Source organism: Emydura macquarii, unplaced genomic scaffold (genome assembly GCF_026122565.2).
Source record: "Emydura macquarii macquarii isolate MOO-44397 ecotype Brisbane River unplaced genomic scaffold, CSIRO-AGI_Emac_v2 contig_2681, whole genome shotgun sequence".
Classification (NCBI taxonomy): Eukaryota; Metazoa; Chordata; order Testudines; family Chelidae; genus Emydura; species Emydura macquarii.
Genome location: NW_027132818.1, coordinates 2,521,744 through 2,537,214, shown reverse-complemented (window position 1 = coordinate 2,537,214; position 15,471 = coordinate 2,521,744). Strand labels below are relative to the sequence as shown.

At 40.6% G+C, this 15,471-nt stretch overlaps 1 protein-coding gene across 3 annotated transcripts in view; it reads right to left on the bottom strand.

The window, feature by feature from the left end:
* The window catches only part of SYNJ1 (synaptojanin 1), a 107,909-nt gene extending 94,413 nt beyond the window's left edge, over positions 1-13,496 (bottom strand). For all 3 annotated transcript variants that reach the window (XM_067565600.1, XM_067565601.1, XM_067565603.1), the window contains exons 1-2: positions 13,225-13,496; positions 11,683-11,828 (exon numbers count right to left, since the gene is read on the bottom strand). In XM_067565600.1, the coding sequence (XP_067421701.1) occupies positions 11,683-11,806 (124 nt within the window). In that variant the 5' untranslated portion in view covers positions 11,807-11,828; positions 13,225-13,496. The remainder of the gene's footprint in view (positions 1-11,682; positions 11,829-13,224) is intronic.
* Between the last annotated feature and the right edge of the window lie 1,975 nt (positions 13,497-15,471).

Sequence of the window (15,471 nt, the reverse complement as noted above, 5' to 3'; positions counted from 1 at the left end):
GTACCAGAAACCCAATGCTCTCCTTTCCAAAATTTGCCATACTCACACCAGTAGTAGTTAAAGCAGCACTGATGACATTTACATCAGTACCTGTGACACTGACTCCTCGTTTTGGATGATGGGACCTCAATGAATAGGTTATCAGCACCAGTTTTGAGGAATGAAATGTAAAATAATCACTGAGTTCTAAAGAAATCTAGCATGCTACTCCCCCCCATGTCTAACTTCACTTTTTTAAGCAATGTAATCAAAAAACACAACCACCACCTGTAGAATGCTGGATCCTTTCTAGTCAGACTTCAGGCCAGAGCACAGCGAAGTCAATTCTTGCTGTCCCATATACAATGGAAGCACATCTATATTTATGCTGCTGTAACTGCGTAGCTTTTGATACCATTGATGACCACTTGTAAACACTGCAGGAGTGAATGTAAGTGTCCAGGTTTCCTCCCAGACCACTATATGTAAATATTCCTTCACCTACAAAGCCTCATCTATGAAGTTTACCAACGCTCCATCCTGTGCTTCACATTATTCAATATCCATATGAAGTCATTGGGAGAGCTGAAGAAGCAACATGGGCTAAAATGCCTGCATCAAGCAGACAACACCCAGCTCTATATCTTCTTTATGCCACGTGTAGACAGAACCAACTTTCATTTTTTTCAATGCCTTGTGGAAATTAGCACCTGGATGAAAAGCAGGTAGCTAAAGCTAAATCCAGGCAAGACTAAGGTAATGCTGACAGCAAGAGGGAAACATTTCCAAGAACTTGCTTTTTCCATAACAACCCCACAATTAAGGGAATATCTCTGTAGAATGTTAAAGGTGACTTACAGCTTTGGGATCCTTTTTGGATTCCACAATGATATTGGATACCCAAATAGTCACGGTAGCAAAAACCCACAACCAACACCACTATACCCCCCGCAACTCGTTTTGCAGCTAACCAGAAAGCCATGCTCTGTTCTATGCAACAGACCTGGTCACAGTAATCCATGTATTTATGGCCTCTAAGTTTGATTGCTGCTGTAGGTATGAAGCTACGAACCTTGAAAAAGTCCAGGTGCACCTGCTCAGTGTTAAAAGTTGTTGTGAATACAACATCTTTGCTGGTTCCCTAATGAATACAAAGTCCAATTCAAAATTCTGTCTTGATCGTCAAAGACTGCCATAGGATTGACCATAGCTACTTGAGAGATCACCTCTCCTACCATGACAATGACCTCCCAATGAGAGCTATGTTCTACCAGAACAATTGAACTATCAACTAACTGGAGATTTGAAAGTAGAGAAGATAGGAATTTGACGGGAGCAGGATCAAGACTCCAGCAACAGAATGACACAGACCTCATCATTTTCAGGACTAAACCAAGACACTTCTCTTTGATTTAGCTTTCCCACAATAAGTTCTTCACATACAGAAACTTTACATGCACAGTCCTATGGTCCAAACAAGCCACTTCTCATCTAGGTGGAGTGGAAGCACTTGCTTTTTTCTATTTTTTAAATACTCTGATTCGGTCAGGTATTACAATGATCAGGGCTAAGTAAGTACCCAGAAAAATACATAGGAAGTGATATCACTTACTAAAAAGAGGGTTAAGATATATCACTTTTGAAGAGAGACTAGTATCCAAGATGAAACTTTCACCCATAAACACTGGAACTGACAGTTTTTAAACTACAATGTGCATGTAGGGAGTTATAATTGAAGTTCTAACTAACGGGGTGGGGGAGAGAGTGTGTGTGTGTGTATATATATATATAGATAGATATATTATATAGTCTTGTAGTACACACGCACAGCACCACAAAGTGATCACTTACTTCCAATATCTGCTGTGAGATCTGAGATCAATCAGAAAGGTAGAATCCACTTCTAATTTACTAAGCCATTACAGTTTAATTGGATTCAAGCTCATTTGTTTTTAAACATTACAGAAATAGTCACTTGTCATTCAGTAATCAAAATCGAATGACAGATGCAAGCCTCACTTCCCATAACTACAGAAAAAAGTCATTTATTATATCCAAATATTTGCCTCTTCCAAGTCAAATCTAATGTTCTCTTTCTGAAAGCCACCACATCTCATCAACAAAAATACAGTAATTTTGAGTCAGTTTCTTTTTTAAATAAATGAGTCATGGTATTTTGAAGTTTTAACTGGAAGCAAACTATTTAATTATAAGCCTATATCTGAAATCTCTTTTTATTTCAGCAATTCACTTTCCTTAAAAAAAAAAAAAAAAAAAAAGTACAGTATTATATGATAGGGTTGCCTGTGACAGCAGGGGACTGGATTCAATGACTTAGGATGTTTCTTCCCCCCCATCCTATGGTCCCAATTAAAATTTACAGAGGATTTATGTCAGTCACAGTGTTAAAACACAACACAAAGACTTTTAAGCTCTAGGTTAATGAGACACTGTTTTTTTTTTTAAATAAACTATACAATTAAACTAAAATCTGTAACTGAACCTATTTTCTCAACAACTGTGCAATTTTTGTTAATGTTTATTGACTTCCACATTCACAAGCACCAGTACAACACGCTGCTCATTCAGTGTTTGGAAAAATAAACAATTATTTCCTTTCAGCTGTACTGACAAACGTTCGGGCTACATTTTATTTTACCTGGACTAAACGTAAAGAACTGTGTTGAGTTTCCCACATAGCGAGATGAAGAGTCACATCTTGCACACAGTCTTTATGGTCTAAACTGTGTGTCTGAAATATCTAAATTGCCTAGAACCACATAAACAGAAGGCTAAGTTGACCTTATGTGCACAGAAACCCCACACAAGCAGAAAATGGGTTAAAGAGAGCCTATGGGCCCAGCTAGCCCAGCCCTGTTATACCATCAGCAAATGCCAGGCCTGGAAGAGGAAGAAAAGGAGAAAACCTGGCTCAGTTCAGGGCTGACTGGTGAAGAAAGAGAGAAGCTTCACTACAAGCCAGATAGCCATGACAGCTGCCTGGGGAGAAACAGTGACCACGAGAGAGATTGTTGAGGAGACATGGGAGCACCCAAACATGAGTGAACATTGCTATTTGACTATAAGAACACAGTGGGAGCTAGGTCCCCTCCAACCTTACATCCACCACCCCACCTCATCCAGAGAGATCTGAGGCCACAGCAGGACACTGCAAAAGGTTCACAAGGAGGTGCTACACCAAGTGAGCCACTACAGACTGAATGGACTACCCCAAACTGAAGGCACATAGAAGGAAGTAGCTCAGGACAGTAAACTTCAACTCGCTGCAGGAAGAACCCTGCCAGTGTTGCTTCAGACAGGGTCCTGGGCTGGGACTCAGTGGAGAGGGATGACTCAGATCCCCTTACCACACTCCTTAAGAGCTGAAGCCCAAATGTGAGTGGAAGCCAGAAGATTCCTGGCTGAAGATCAGGAACCAGGCACTTCAACCATCTGGTATGGGAAACAAGGGGCTGGACATCAGATGTGCTAACCACTAGGCCGCCTAGCCCTCTAAGAACCCTATTACAGTTTACAAATACACAACTTATTTCCATGCAAGTTGTTGGGTGTGGAGAGGATGAAAGAGGTCAGTAGTAAATCAGGTAAGCATCATTATATTTATGTAGCATGGTTTGTAAGTTGTAGCCTTTGGAATACAAGGCACTGCAAAACAAAAACCACATAAAATGATCACTTACTTGACCTCACATAAGACGGATCTATTCTCCAATGGAGTTTCATGGTAGCTATCACAATACAGTATGGGTTATGCCGAGGAGCCACGGTGGGTGGCAGTTTCTGAAGATACGTTGAGGGGCCATAAAAAGTGTATCTAACTCTTACACTTGCACCTAGTTCATTTAGGGCCAAGTACTGTTCCTGTTTAAGTAAATGGCAAAACTCACAGTATTACCACCTCAAAAGGTTAAAAAATTGTGTGTTAAGACTATAAAATACCAACAGAGCTTTAATAATTTTAGGGTTCATTTTGTGCATCTTCTAGTTTTTGAGCCTTTACGATTTGTTTTCAAGTTTGTCTTTGTAATTATGAGGGCTAGAAACACTTTTGTTTTTAAATTACAACTTAGGTTCTTACATAATTAAGTGACCCAAGGTACTGAGGCTTGGGGAGGGTGGGAGGGGGGGGATGATTGGCAACATTGCTTCTCTTCAATGGGAGCGGGATCAGTTTCATTAAGGCATACAGTTGCATGTTATCTTTAATGCTTTGCTTAAAAGAGTGAAATAACAGATCTGAGGCAACTTGGAGCATAGCTTGTATCTTCACTTTTCAACTAATTAGGCATGATTTTTAGTTTCACTTTCATAGTTCAGTACATTGTGGTGATACCATTATTCATTTCTGAGACATTTAACAGACAGCACAGCCCACACACATTTCAAGATTGTGGGGAGGAGAAGTAAGTCAAAAGCAAAGATTTCAATGCAGTAATAAAAAAAAGTCAGTATTTCCAGATCTTAGCAACTACACTCAAATACTGCAAACCGTAAAAACATTGAGTTCTGAATAAAGATACATCAGAGAAGAGTGCATAAAAAGATGTGCGTGTGAATAATACCACTTCACATTTACAGTTCATTATCCTGGAAAACTTAAATTCTTTCAATTAGTGCCACTCTAGTGAAAACAAAACCACAACCAGACAAATGAATATGTACATCAACCAACCATATGAATCTTACATTATATTATCACAGTCAACAAAAACCATCTCTTTAGCAATTTTGGTTTCTTGGTCTGGTTGATTATGAAACATACAGGCCACCAAAATTACTTTTATTATTAATGCCTTATCCCCTGCATTGCACCTAAGCAAATAAGTATGGCTGGTTGAAAAGTATATATCAACATGGGTATTTATAAAGTTAGAACCTATACCTTAAACGTTTTATATAAGTTCCTTTTTCTTTAAAATACAGATACACTGAAACATTATGACAAACATAATCTACAGAGAAAACCATAAGAAAATACTAAAAGATGCTACACATTTGTATCAAGGATGTAGCAACAAACTTTTATATGGCATTATTTTAGACCTAACATAGAATCATAGAATACTGCACCATAATTAGACTTGGAAGGAATTTGATTTTTATTGGTAAATGTCAGTTTCATGGTATACACAAACCATGAAAAAATATTTCCACCAAGGATAATCGAAATTTATAGATAGGCAAAAAAAGAAAAATGCTGTTTGAGAATTTATTGTTTGATTTAATATTATTTACTTTGTATATTCTGACATGACAATTTGTGTTTCACAGTTATAAAGCTTTAATATTTTGAATCTCAACAGCTACTGTCATTAAATAGTTTGTCTGATTCTCCCCCCCCCCCCCACACACACAGTTTTGCACACCAGTGAACATTTAAACTGACAAAAATTGAAAAAATGTTTTAAAACAAACAAAAATCTGTATGATCAGTCAAAATTATTGAAAAAACTATATTTTGCCAAACCTAACCATAATGACACAAGAGGCAAGACTGAAGTTCAGTATGCAACCTTAACTGTCATTTTCTGACTTGAGAGTTTAGCCATGCAACCTTAGCTCAATGTATTTTCCATCCCCCTGGATTTTAGTATCTTTCATACAGGCTGTATTTAAAATGCTTTGTACAAGTAAAAAAACAGATTGCATATATGGTACAAAATTAGAGAAAACAGTGGCGTAGAGACATCATACAGGCTACGGCTACACTGACAGCAGCAAAGTCGCTGCCGTCAGATCTATTTCTCTGGACTGACTGAGTAGTCAGTGAAGACCCACTCAGTTGATCCAGAAATCGATGTACTAAGACCACCTTCACAAGTGGCGTAGTGCTGCGTCGACGGGAATGCAGTTCCTGTCGGCGCAGTGCAGTGAAGACGGCACGCAGAAGAGAAGCAGAGAAGTCGATGGGAGTTATGCAAGTTTTTTGTGCAGCTTGTGTAACTCCCGTCAACTGCCGCCGAATCTCGGAGGTAAATGTAGACAGGGTCACAGTGAAGGGAAAAGCATTCACAGAAGTTTTAAAAGGGATATGAGGATAGATTGTGCATAAGCTACAACCAGATATTTACAAGTTTTTTGCTTATGATTACCATAATTCAAAAATATATGTAAGGAATAACTTAAAACAAATAACTGGAAAGAGATGGGAAGAGTAATTACTATCAAATATTAGTGTTTTATTCAACTGAACACATTTGAGAAAGCTACATGATAGCTAGTCCACACTTACTACTGATTTATTTTTGTTTTTAAGCTCTTTTTATTAAATAAAGAAACCAGGAAAAACAGGAATAAAGATTAAATGGATCAAAGCATCTTACTCAAGCAAATATTCCCAAATTTTGAATTAAATTTGTAAAAAATAAGCAAAAGATTCTAACTCAAAGCACCATTCTGAAGCAGACCAACATCAGAGTCCGTAAATTAATTGATTTAGGAGTTCTTTAAAGTGACTTATCAAAATCACAGGAAAAAATATATTTTATGTCATTCATAATTTTGCAGTGCATAGACTCATCACCTACATTACTTATTTAATTAATCCCTTAAAGAAATATTTTTCTTCTTTCTGAATAATTCCACTTAAGTCTGAAGGGAAAATCCACTGTTAAGTATTTCTCTTCCTCTGACTGCATCTATAATTTAATCCCTCTAAATTGCAGTTTCAAAATGAATGTGGACTAATAGAGCTGCTAGATATAGGTTTTGAATCTGAACTTATTTTCTTTGAGTTACCATTGTTTCATTAGGTCACTTGTCCTGATTAAATAATTTTAATAGTTTTGTTTGTTTCCTAAGAATTTGAAATTATGTCTCAATTTAAGAAAAACTAACTCCATCTTTCTTCTTCATGTTTTGTACAATGCGCAACATAGTAATATCTGAGCATCTTCACTCGTAAATTAAAACTACATGACCAGTTATTTAAGACCTATTGGAATTTACTGTTCTTCTTCCCTTCCCGATTAACAGAACATCTATTGGGAAAATAAAATTTCTAGAAGTCATCCATTCTTATTATCCTGATAGTGGTACAAATGCTTTGTCGAAAAGCAGCATCTTACTGCATGCTGTGAAAAGTATTAATTAATCTGATGCCTTCCAAAAGATCTTTCTCCAGTTGAGCCCCCTTGACTAAATGTTTTATCTTTCAAGCTCTTTGTCCTGGGCATTGCAAACAGTTTTGTCCAAGAAAAGTGCAGATGTCATGGCTAGTCATGGATAGAGATGGTCACTAAGGTTGCTGGATCAAAATCTTTTGAAGCCTTGGACATGAGGATCAGGCCTTGAACTGACAACACACAAGAACTAGAATCCTAAACCTTCCATTTCATATTCTTTCTTTTGAAGCCTTCTTCTTATGTACAAGTCAGCAGTTCCTCAAAATGTACATTATTTTTAAGATTTTCATAAATAGCAACAATTGTGTTCCCTTCATCTCTGGATAAGTTATATAATGCACTACTGCTCCAAATCTCCTATCACAAGGAAGGAACAAGCAAAAGCTCTTCATCCCAATCCAGAAGCCTCCAGATGTTCCACACTCAACCCAACCAAGGGAAACAGAAGAACAGTCTCTTTCATTGCACGACTGTCTGCAGAAAAACTGCCTAAACAGATGGAAAGTGTAGCTGAAACAGGCTAGTAGGTGTAACCAAATCAAAAACACATTGACATTTAAATCCAGTACAGCATCAGCTCATACTACAGAAAGCACACACTATATTTTTGCTGGGTGCTGCAGACAAAGTAACTTTCTGTAGAATTCATACCAGGCAGCAATGCAGAGTAAATTGCAGAAAAGGATTTTTCCTCATAATTAGGACTATCAATTAATCACAGTTAATGTATGCGATGAACACAAAACAAATCAACTAGATTAAAAAAATTAGTTGTGCTTAATTGCACTGCAAAAAAGATAAACAAAAATATTTTTCAATTCACCTCATACAAGTTCACTCAGTCCTACTTCTCATTCAGCCAATGTCTAAGACAAACAAGTTGGTTTACATTTATGGGAAATAATGCTGACCGCTTATTTACATCACATGAAAGTGAGAACAGGTGTTCACATGGCATTGTTGTAGCTGGCACTGCAAGGTATTTACTTGACAAATATGCAAAACATTCGTATGCCCCTTCATGTTTTGACTTGTAGGCTCTAAAGTTTCACATTGTTTTGTTTTTGAGTGCTGTTATGTAAAAAAAATGATAATTCTACATTTGTAAATTACACTTTCACAAAAAAGACTGCACTACAGTACTTGTATGAGGTGTATTAAAACACTTTTTTTTACAGTGCAAATACTTGTAATAAATATAAAGTGAGCACTTAACTTGTAACTGAAATCAATATATTTGCACTGATTGTACATCTGCATTGATTGTACTTTTGCACTGATTTGTACTGAATGTACTTTACACTTCTTGTAATTGAAATCAATATATTTGTAACATACCTGCACTGAATGTGTGATTTAAGACAACACATTTGAATAAACACAAGAGAAGGAAAAAAAGAGAAGGTAAGAGGGGTAATGGGAATGGTCCAAAACAGTTATTGTTACACAACTGGTCAGTCTTAAAAGGAAAGTAGTTCAATAGTCAATTGTCTAAAGTATTTATCTTAACTTTGTTACAAGTAATACATAAAGATATTATCACTGAAAGATTAGATGAAACATATTTCCTTTGAGCATTTAACAGTCCTATGTGTCTAGTCAGTTTCACTTTCTAGTCATTCATTACCATTATTACTCTTCTGTATTGCTCTGTAGGGAGCCCACAAGCATGCTCTCTCTAAGGTCCTCTAACACAGTGGTTTTCAACCTTTTTGCGTTTGCAAACCCCTAAAAAAATTTAAATGGAGGTGTGGACCCCTCCGGAAATCTTAGATGTAGTCTGGAGATCCCTGGAGTCTGCAGACCTCAGGTTGAAAACCACTGCTCTAAGAGAACTAGCAGTAATGTCAGCAGCTCTACAGCTCACATGTTCAGAGTTTAGTAGGAGGCTGCTATATAATTATATCCGATTTAGTAAACAAAAATTTATAAAGTTCAATGTTTAAAAAAAAGTTCTCATGAAATGTTTATGCCTTGTAGAGAGCATCAGTTGACTGGTCAGGAAGGTGACTTTCCTCCCTGCACCTCTGCATTGAATCAGTAAAGGGAGTGACTGGGAGGCCATCTCCACTCTTCAGTTGCCTGCAATGACCAAAGGAGGACTTTCTACCATCTGGAGAAAGATTTGGACAAGAATGGAGAGAACCTGAGTCATGCACACAACCCTGGACTTTGAACATTCTGAAAGGTTTAAGACAGAACCAGGAGTAGATGCAGGAATGTACCTCTACTCCTGTGTCCCAATTGTCTGGACTATTGACAATAATGAGATCGATACAGCCAAAAAATTGAGAAAAGCAGCAGGAAAAGATGGTCTCTCTCCTGAGCCCACTGGCAAGAAAGTGGATGATGCAGCTTTTCACCAGCATTCTAGAGACTGGTGAAATCCCCCTGCACATGGAGAGAAACTAAGATAATTGCACTTCTAAAGCCTGGAAAACTTGCTGATTACCCTTCTAGTTACAGAACAATCTCCCTCTTGGCCACCACCTACAAGGTGATGGAGCGTCTGATTCTAAATCAAATCAGGCCCACTGTGGACACTAGCCTACCGATAGAGCAAGCTGGTTTTCAACCGCACAGAAGTTGCTATGTCCAGGTCCTAGCCCTCACTAAAAACACCAAAGATAGATTCCAACAAAAACTCAAGATCGATACTACTTTCATCAATCTGTCAGCAGCACATGACACAGTCCGGAAGGATGGTCTGCTACTGAAGTTGTCTAAAGTGATTCCTTGTGCAGACTCTCAGGCTGCTAAACACCATGCTTAGCGGCCGAAGGATGAGCCTATACGTCAGAGGTGAAACCAGCAAGTCGCATACTTTGAATGGGCTACCACAAGGCTCTGTACTTGCTCAGACACTCTTCAATGTGCCTGAAATAACGGCACAGAAGTTTGTGTGTGCTGAACGACCCTTACATCTGACCTTAAGATCATGGAGGAGTACTTCCAAAAGTGGCAGCTGAGACCAAATCTGAGCAAATAGGTAGTCTCTACTTTACATCTTGACAACAGCATCTCACAAAACACCAACTGTTGAGTTTTGGGTTGAAACTGCGTATTATGACCTAAAGCAAACATACTTCAGTGTCATTTTTGACCATACACTGACCTTTCACAACCACCTCAAAAAAATAGCCTCTAAAGTGAAGACTCCCATTCAACATTACTCAGAAGTTAGCAGGAACAAGCTGAGGATCAACTGCCCACATGCCATGAACATTGGTCTTGGCCCTGGTGTACTCAGTTACAGAGTACTGTGCACCAGAATGAATAAGAAGCTGCTATATCCAACTTGTAGATAGGCAGCTGAATCAGATCATGCAAATCAAACCTTCAGTTATCCATTGAGATATAGCCTCAGCATCGGAACTTAAACACACCAAAGACTAGCCAGAACTTCCATCCACCAGGTTCTGGATAACATACCTCAATAATGACTGAAATCACAAAGACACATGACCACATCATGTCTCTAGATCAAGTCAGGGAATGGCAAAGCATCTGAACCTCATCTGCTCTTCCAAACAAGCACATTATTTGTGATCCAACAAGCTGCCCTCCTAGTTTCAACTTGCCTCACAGACTGTGGACTATACTGAACTGCATCCAAACAAACCAGGAAGATGCAGCTATTTGATGCACAAGTGGGGAAAAAAAAAAATCAGACACCCATTTGTGCCACTGCAGTGAGCGCATCCAAACCATCGAACACATCATAATGCAATGCCCCAAACATGGATTCAAAGGTGAATTGGATGATATCCACAATGTCACAGAGAAGGCCTTGAAACTGCCTATGGACCTACAATTGCATCTAGAGAATGTTGCTCTGAAGATGCCATATGTGAGAGAGAGATTAAAATTATTCAAAAACAGTATAAAATGATCAGTGTAATTATTCAGTCTCCACTGAATATTTATAAAAGTGACTCACGTAAAAATACCTTCCTTCACATTTTTTTCTTACTAGTAATATGAGATGTACTACATATATGCACTTTCGTGATTTCTTAACAGGCTTCAGGAATGGAAACGGATAATATTTTATTTTAGAGAACAAGACAAACAAAACTGAAGATTAAGAAATTAAGAAGATTAAGAAACATAAGCGATCAGAGAAAACAAATTCAGAAGATAAACAGAGATGAGAAATATGGGATTTTTGTGAGGATATACAGTGGACTGGTTGGAAAAATAATTTCATATCATGTATTCACAAAGGAAGAGGAGAATATAACTAGGGGTAACGGGATTAAATTAATAGAGGAAAAATTTAGGGTAAATGTCAGGAAATACAAACTGACAGAAAGGTCATTTAACCTGAGGAATTCTCTGTTAAGCAAGTAGAAAAACCTTGTCATTTTACTCATTTAAAACTAGACTGAACAGAACACTAGTTACTGTATGAAAAATAATCTAATACTGGGAAAAGAACAAACTAAGTGATACAAGTCATCCTCTGTGAGTTGAGCAAAACTAAATATACGTAATAGAGTGCATTTTCACGTGAGTTAACTTTTCAGATTGTACATAACAAAACATATTGACTTACAAAGGACAGCCACAGCTCCAGACTCAAACATGAGGCACTCTTCCTTGTTTCTGGTTTCCACTATCACACTGAATGGCGGTGGATCCAGTTTGTGATAGACACGATATCCTTTGCTGAAAGCCATTTTTCCTTTATCAGAGGCAGCCCTGTCCAATACAAGACCATGTTGGTGAAAGCTTCCTGTACCTCCAAAGCAAAGCAGTCCCAACTCCTACCCTCTCTCGGTTATTTTAAGAGAATATCTAATCGGAAGAAGAGGGGTGAAGACATGAAATATCACTAGGAAGACAGAATCCACAGAAGGGCTGAATGATTTAGGCTAGAGCTCAGTTTGCTCAGAAAAATGCATACAAGGGATATTTATAGACAAGCATTACCATGAGTTGGTTTTAGAACACAAGCACCTAAATAATCAACTTTAAAAAAGAGCTTATTTGCAAATTTCATCAAGTTAACAAAAGCCCTTTTGCAAACATTTATTTAACAGACTATGATTTCTTGGATGAGAGGGTGGCAAGACTGTCACCCAGTCACTGACTTAAACATAAACCACACTGAGCAAAGAATGACAACTACTTAATAATGAAAGCAGGGAACTGGGCACAAAGACAGGTTCCATTTTTGACTCTATTAGTGACTCTGACCAAAGGGACAGAGTCAGTAATTTAAGACCAAAAGCTGTTTATTTTGACAAAACCTAGTAGTAACAGAAATGGTTTTGGTACTACTGTTGTTTTAATGGACGCATGTTTTGTTGTTTGTTAATTTGGATTTAAATCTTCCCTGCACTTATCTACTATGACTCAAATCATTACAGCACTGTGCTACTTAAATTGACTAGAAAACAGAAGATGAGATTGGCTAAAAGCAGACCATAAGCAAAAGTGAACTCATTAGGCTGATGTTAATCACACAAAAACAAAAAGGAACAGGAAATAGCAAGTTAAATAAAGAACGATCTAGTTTAGCAAGCTAAGGTGTCGTTAGTAGCACGGGTAAGGCCTTTTTAAGCAGATGGGTCACCTTTTATCCTAGCAGTGGTCCCTGAGGCCTCTTCATTCCCTCCCTCTCCTCTCCATTCCCGTCTGTAGGAAGGCTCCAGGATTTACTTGTCTCCTCACAGGGGGGCCGGGAGAGGCAGCGGGCGCAGAGCACCCTGCCATGTCCAGATGGGAGGCCGGGCAGCAGCGGCAGCCCGAGCGCAGAGCCGCCGCGGGGAGGGAGGAGACGCGAGGCCACCCCGTGCCCGGCGCCCTCCGGAGCTGCCGCCCTGCGAACCGCTCACACTGGGCAGGGACAGACCCAGAGCCTCACTCAAGGCTCGGACAGACAAACGCGAGAGAGGGGAGACAAACGGCCCTGTCCCTCCCCCGGGGACGGACCCAAACATCTCCCTCCCCAGACAGACCGACCGGCCGTGTGGGTGTCGCCGTTGCTCAAGGAGCCTCCATCTTGCGCCGCCAGTTCTCTCAGCCCCGCGCTGGGACCGTCGCACCCGCGGCTGAGACGCGCAGCCTCCCCCACAGCGCCCGCCCCGCTTACCTGCGTCCTGGCCCCGCTCCGGCACCGCCGCCGCCTCCTCCCGCTGCTGCTGCTGCTGCTGCTGCTGCTGCCGGGCGACGGCGACAGCCTCACTTCCGGTCTGGCCCGACCCGCTCTTCCGCATTGCGCCGCCCCGCCCAGGCCGGAAGTGGGCGGGGGGAGAGGGGGAGTGGAAGGCGCGCGCGCTATGTGAGCAGCGCAACCGTCCGGCCGGTAGCGTGCAGCGGCCGGTCCTGTGCGCGGAGGTTTGTGCGCTAGATGGGGCCTCGCGCCACTCCCTCGGCCCCCAAGCTCCCTGCGGGGAAGAGGGAGACCAGGTGTCCCTATTTATAGGGGCCCCGGAGTCTCGCAGTTTGGGGATTTGTCTTGCAGAGGCGCCTATTATCCCCCCTCCCCATCTTACACACTCACTGGCTGGTCAGTCAAGATGTGGGGCCCCCTTCCAGGCGCCAGTGCGGCTTCCCCGCGTCCTGGGGGGTACAGTGTCCCCCCTCCCAGTGCTCGCGTCTGGGACACTCAAGGGGGTGCACGGAGGGGGTGGGAACATGAGTAATTTTATGTCCACAATGAGAGACGTGCCCTTGGTTGTGCCAGGAGCCACCCCCTCCTTCCCCCCAAAACGGCCGGCTCAGCCCCCAGGTGGGTGGGAGTGGATGGTACCGCTAGACCATATTAGCCCAGCCCTGGGTTAGGGGATCCAGCCTGCAGGGCCTACAGGAACTGGCTCGACCAAGGGGAGCCTCCTGCAATGTTGACAGTGCTCCCAATTTTAAAGCCCCAGCTCCTGGAATCCTGGCATGTAGAGTCTGCCTTTCTTAAAAAAACCACCCACTTGCTGGTCCTGCTGGTTGCTGAGAAAAGCTTGAAAGGTGACATAGCTGCACTCTACAGGCTCAGGGCCCAGAAGGCAAAGATGAGGTACCCCATGTGTATTATTTTGTGAAGATCTCATGGTATCTCAGTCACCGTTAAAGTTACTGAAGATTGGATTTGGCAACGCTGCTCACAGGTGATGGAAAGTTTGTCTACTGACCCCCAACGGGGTGAAGCCGTCATGTCCAGAGTGGCCTCCCAGGGCCTGGCTTCAAAGCACACTGAAGTCAATGGAAAAACAATGTCAGTGGGCTTTGGATCAGGCCCCAACCACATTTACAATGTCCTTTAAGGCCTGTCTTTCTCAAGATCCATCAGTGATGTGATACTTCGCTAGGGAAGGTTGGTGTGCACTTTATTTAAAAAATAAATAAATTACAGCTATAAATTACAAGTTTATTGTGTCCCCTCCCATCATTTATCACTTGTCTCAAGCCCTGCTCCTCCAAATAGTTACACAGGAGTATTTTTACATAAGTAGTCCCATTAAACTCAAAGGGCTTGGAAATAATTACATGCCTAAGTGTTTGAGGCTCAAGCTCCCTCAATTGTAAACTCTTCAGGGCAGGGACCACATCCACATCTTGTGTGTTTGGACCCCACTGAGCTAAAAAGTATGTAATCCTGGCTGGGGTGACTTTGTGCTATGGTAATACAATATCAAATAGTCAAAATGGAGAGTGCCCTATCAGATCTCCCAGGACCTTTACCACCCTTCTGATAAGTTTTATGGGGTCTCTAGTGACCACAGGTATTAGAGCCTCCATTTTAAATTCAGCAGAATAACAGCAGTGGAAATGCAGTACCCCCTACTGGGCTATTAGATCAGTAATGACTTGGAGCTGGGGGGGGAGATGTCCTATTGAATTACTAACACCCCCCCCCCCCGCAGCACTTCAAATATTTCACTCCTACATACATCTTTTTAAGAAATGAAAGTTAGAATTACCTTTTCCATTTCTCTTGTAGCATGCCCTTACAAACTGATGTTCATTAAAGATGTAAATCAACAACAGTTAACCATATTGTTAAATAGTGTTGCTTTGAGGAAAACTAATAAATTCATATTGATAAAAAGCAATTTTATAATCTGACAACCTATAAAGAAAAAAAATCACTGTACTGTAATGAGAAAAAGCAGGTGTGTGCGTAGTACCAAAACAAGTCATTCTTTTAATATCTTTACAGACCTGACAACCCAAATTAATATAAGATGCCATAATGCGTAGCTTTGTAAGTAGCAGCAGCTTTCTAATAAAGTTGTCTTGAAAAAGTTCAATTTGATTAATAATGTCATCAACTGCAAGTCTGCATTTTTAATTTCTAAGGAGCACATAACCTCCTGCTGCTCTTTGGTACAGAGGAGAGCAAGTG